Below are 4211 nucleotides of genomic sequence, written 5' to 3'. Positions count from 1 at the left end.
ACGAGGATGCTCGCCGAACTCCCAACGTTCCGACTCAGAGTGGCGTGCCTGGAGCAAGGCAGAGCGAAGATGCTCGCTCAACTCCTACCGCTCCCACTCGGAGTAAAGCACCAGAAGCCAGGCCGGGCGATCGCCCACGTCGAGCTTCAAATGCGGAGGGGAGGAGTCCTCGGGAGGAAAGGCGAGGCGAGTTTGCCCGGCCACCTCCAGGACTAGCCCCTAGGCGGTCGTCAGTAGGGACGGGCGAATATGCCCATCCAACCACTTCTGGTTCGGATAAGGCTAAGAAGGGGTCCCGGAAACGGAACCGCTCTAGTAGCCGCAACCGTGGCGGGCCAACCGGTGGTAGAGGAAAGACTCATGCTGGGTTCTCCTCTGTGCCTCCTGAGGCCCCTCAACCCAAGAATTACCTTCTAAGAGGGGCCGCTTCAATAAGAAGCCCTGCCCAATGCCAGGTTGCGGGGCTATTGCTGGGAAGCTGAAATGGCATGTGTATTCTCACTTGCCAGAATGCTTTCAGGAGCATCGGACTAGCATTAACCCCCCCCTGAACTAAGTGGTTTGCGGAGAAAGTGCTGAGAGAGACCTCCCTCTGTCTCATTGGTATGAGGTCCTTGGATGCGTTGTGTCGGTTTGTCGACCAGGAGCGTCCGGACCCAGTCGGGATACTCACGCCGCGAGGACAGACTGAGATGGTCGCCTTCGCGAGGAATCGGGGCTGGGAATGCTCGGTTCCAATTGGCTTGCGCCCATTGAGTTCCTGGGCTGCCCTCCTTCACTGGAGAGTCCTGGGTTTCCTCATGGGAAGGCTGAGACGTGAGGACCGAGACCGAATACAGAGGCTGGGAAGCTTAAGTATGCGTGAAGCTCCTTCAGCGGCTGGTAGGCCTTATTGGCGTGAAGTTCCTGCAGCTGCTGGTAGGGAGGATATGCGCAAGGTTCCTGCAGCTGCCGGTAGGCCGGACATGCGCGAAGTTCCCGCGGCTGCCAGTGAGCCAGCCAGGCGCGAAACTCCCGCAGCTGCAGGTAGGCCGGATACTCGTGAGATTCCTGCGGCGGCTGGTAGGCCTGATACGCAGGAGATTCCCACTCCCGTCATTCAGCCGGACACGTTGGAAGCTGCAGCTGGTAAGCTAGAGAAAGCGGACGCTGCAGATGAGACTAGCTCGCTCCCTCCGCTGGTGGAGTCGGTTCCGGAGGAACTGTTAGAGATCCCTATGGAAGTGCAAGGTGAATCTCCAGTCCCGGATCTGAAGCCTGGTGAATGTTCTGAGGAGTTGCCTGTAAACTCCCAAATGAACTTCCCCTCTGCTGGATCTACACTAGGTAGAACATCTGCGCCAAGTTTGTCAGCTCCAACACCTGAGGAGCATCTGAGGGAGTTACTGATCAACCCCTCAGTAGGCTTCCATCGTTCGGCGTTTGAACAGGGGTTCATTGGAACGGGTATTCCATTTCAACCGACTGCTCCCGGGGCGGTGATTCCACCTGCTGTCACGAGAGGGCTGGGTCACTACCTCCCTCAAAGAATGGCAGCGCCTACGATTGCCCAACCCTCCCCGGAGAGGAAGCACAGGCTGAGTTTGGCAGACGGTTTCCCGGGTTTGGGAGCTGTTTCGCCCAAGCCTGCTGTGAAAACTGAGATTGTCGAATCCTTCCAGAGGGTGGAAGTGGTCCGAGTAATCTCGGTTGAAGAACTCGAAGACTCCCAGACCCTTTCAGTGAGTCAGGTTGAGGCTGTCGAGCCAACGGTCACAGGAGTGCCCGAGGTTCCGGTGGACGCCGAGGAGGCATTTGCTACATCGGCGGAACCGTCGAGCCAAGAGGTCGAGTGGCAGGGAGATGATTCTCCTATTGCTTCACCCTCTCCTGTCAGGTCAACACAGTCTGTTGAGACTGGAGTTAGTCGCGCGGGGCGACTTAGCCTAGCGCCGGTGGAGTTTGAGAAAGATAGACTCCCACTTATCATCGACAGTCATCTCCACCTGGATAGGATAGAGAAACGCCTGGGGAAGCGTGGGGCCAGTGCCCTTAGAGCTTGTCCTGGGCGGTTACCCTTGAAGCCGGTGCGAGTGACTGGAGGGATACTGAATTATTGTGACCCCCAACGGTGGGGAAAGATCTGGTATCCAGAGGATCCCGGTTGGGGAGTTGCAGTCGGTATCCATCCCAAGAAGGCGGATCAAGTGACGATGGGGACTATGAACAGATTGCGGTCGTTATTGGCCAGCCAGCGGATTTGTGGTGTCTCTGAGCTGGGCCTGGACTTCTCCATTCCGGACACGACATGGCAGCAGCAGATTAACATGCTGATCCAGATTTTGGGGATGCCCATAGGCAATAAGGTGTTGATTTTACACCTCTGTGGGTCCTCTGGAGATCCGTGTGCTACTGCCGTCAGTCGGGATGTCCGCCGCTTGTTAGTCGAACATTGTTCCCGCCAACAGAGGATTCACCTCCATTGCTGCACACTCGTTAAAGAGGAGCGCAGAGCGTGGTCGGATGCATTTCCCGAAGCGTACTTCGGCTTTACTGGGAAGGTGTGGGTGTTCACTGGTCCCCAGGATGAGGCGCTGAGGGATGTCCCTATCCAAAGGCTGCTTCTGGAGACAGACGCTCCCTATTTCAAGCCGGAGCGATACATGGCGGGAAACACGCCTATGTATCTAGGTGAGCTCGCCCAGGAGATAGCTATTAGACGAGGGGAGACTTTCGCGGAGGTGGTCTTTACGGCGAATAAAAATGCCAGGAGACTGTACGATTTGCAGGAATAGCAGTCGTCTGAATTTAGAGGCTGGCATCACAAGGAGTAGTGTAAGGTGAACGTTTTACCTGACTCCTGGTGTGATGCTGGGCAGTATGCCTTGAGCTTCTTCTGTCTCCTGGTTGTGTACTTATGAGATGAGATGCATCCTTTTGTGTGCTATTCGGATGTTAGCTGTGTTAGCTGACCTGGATACGTAGTGTTCTAGGTTATGAGCTGCGCTGGCTTTAAATAGCTGCATGCCCTCACTAGATGCTGTGCCAGAAGTGGATGATTTGAAAGTAATTTGAGTATATACCCTGGGGCACCGGGTATTATATTTCATGTTTCGCTTCTGTCTTCGCTGACTGTGGCAGTGGCTGGCAAGAAGAGTTCTCTGCCAAGGCCACGATAGTTAAGGAGGATATTTATTGAGGTACGGTTGGCAGCTGGAGTGTGCAGCCGTACGATGGACATGTTTGAGATCGGTTCGCGAGGAATGTTCTTTCCAATAAAAAATTGTCATGGATACCCGAATGTGTATGTTATGATCTCCGAGCACTGCAGTTGCTAAAGGCTGGTAGCCCTGCTTTGGTGGTGTGGTACCGAATTGCTAATAGCATTGCTCTGAGCTTGTTATAGGCTAGGGTTCTCTATGGAAGGAATAGCTGTAAGCGACTAGTCTCTCTAGTGTCCGATCATGCTAGAATGAAGTGTGTAAGTCTGAAACTTACGGCTTCACTAGCTAGTAGTGGAGAATTTGATTTGGGAGTAACTCGTCGGGAGCATCTAGAACATGAGCGCCATCCCTGTTCTTTAGATGGGTTGATGTGCATGGCTATGCCGTCCGAGTAGGTGCGTTTTGCACTGCTCAGAGCCTTGCTCAAGTTCAGGGTGTTCTAGAAGGGTTAATGGTGCGTAGGATTTGTATCCAAGCACTTGGTGATGGATTTGCCCGATGGGTTGGCATGGCATATTTTGCAGCCCTTGGGAGGTTTATAGACGGTGAGAGCTAGGTTGGGTTAACCTTGGCTTCCAGTCTGGATGGAAGGACATGGCTTCTATTCTGCCAGACTGTGGGTACGCTCTTCTCAGCAGATACCTTAGCGAGGACTGAATGTTCAAGCGTGGGTGCTGAGTGAGTAGGTTCAGGTACGCTGGCTGTTGGAGTTCATGGTAGTTCTGGTTCGACTAGGTTCGGATATGGGTCGAAGGCATTCCTCAGGGGTGTAGCCATGGCTGAGGGACTTTGTTGGGTCCTGATGGTCTTGCTCATCCTGAGTTTGAGCGCCTCTACAGAGATCCCCGTATCGATCCTCAAAAAATTGGGAAGGGAGCAGTGTAGTGAAAACGGCCAGGCCGATTTTGGCGTTTTCAGCTACTGAGACCTTGTCGTCTGCTCCCATCATTTCTACCGTGAAGACCTCGTGGAAAGCCCAGAGGAGACAGCCAATCAGCAGCCCGGATC

At 54.1% G+C, this 4211-nt stretch overlaps 1 protein-coding gene across 1 annotated transcript; it reads left to right on the top strand.

Moving 5' to 3' along the window:
* The first annotated feature begins 605 nt into the window (after positions 1-605).
* Positions 606-2774, top strand: LOC121427965 (putative deoxyribonuclease TATDN2). The gene has a single exon (XM_041624544.1). The coding sequence runs from the start codon at positions 606-608 to the stop codon at positions 2772-2774; it is 2169 nt and encodes a 722-aa protein (XP_041480478.1).
* Positions 2775-4211: the final 1437 nt, after the last annotated feature.

The sequence above is a fragment of the Lytechinus variegatus genome, chromosome 14, assembly GCF_018143015.1.
Source record: "Lytechinus variegatus isolate NC3 chromosome 14, Lvar_3.0, whole genome shotgun sequence".
NCBI classification, from domain to species: domain Eukaryota; kingdom Metazoa; phylum Echinodermata; class Echinoidea; order Temnopleuroida; family Toxopneustidae; genus Lytechinus; species Lytechinus variegatus.
Note: the sequence above shows the minus strand (reverse complement) of the source record. Positions and strands in the feature narration are given on the sequence as shown.

What these genes read in the sequence shown, in the direction of transcription:
- LOC121427965 (XM_041624544.1), top strand. Translation starts at nt 606, where the DNA reads ATGAGGTCCTTGGATGCGTTGTGTCGGTTTGTCGACCAGGAGCGTCCG.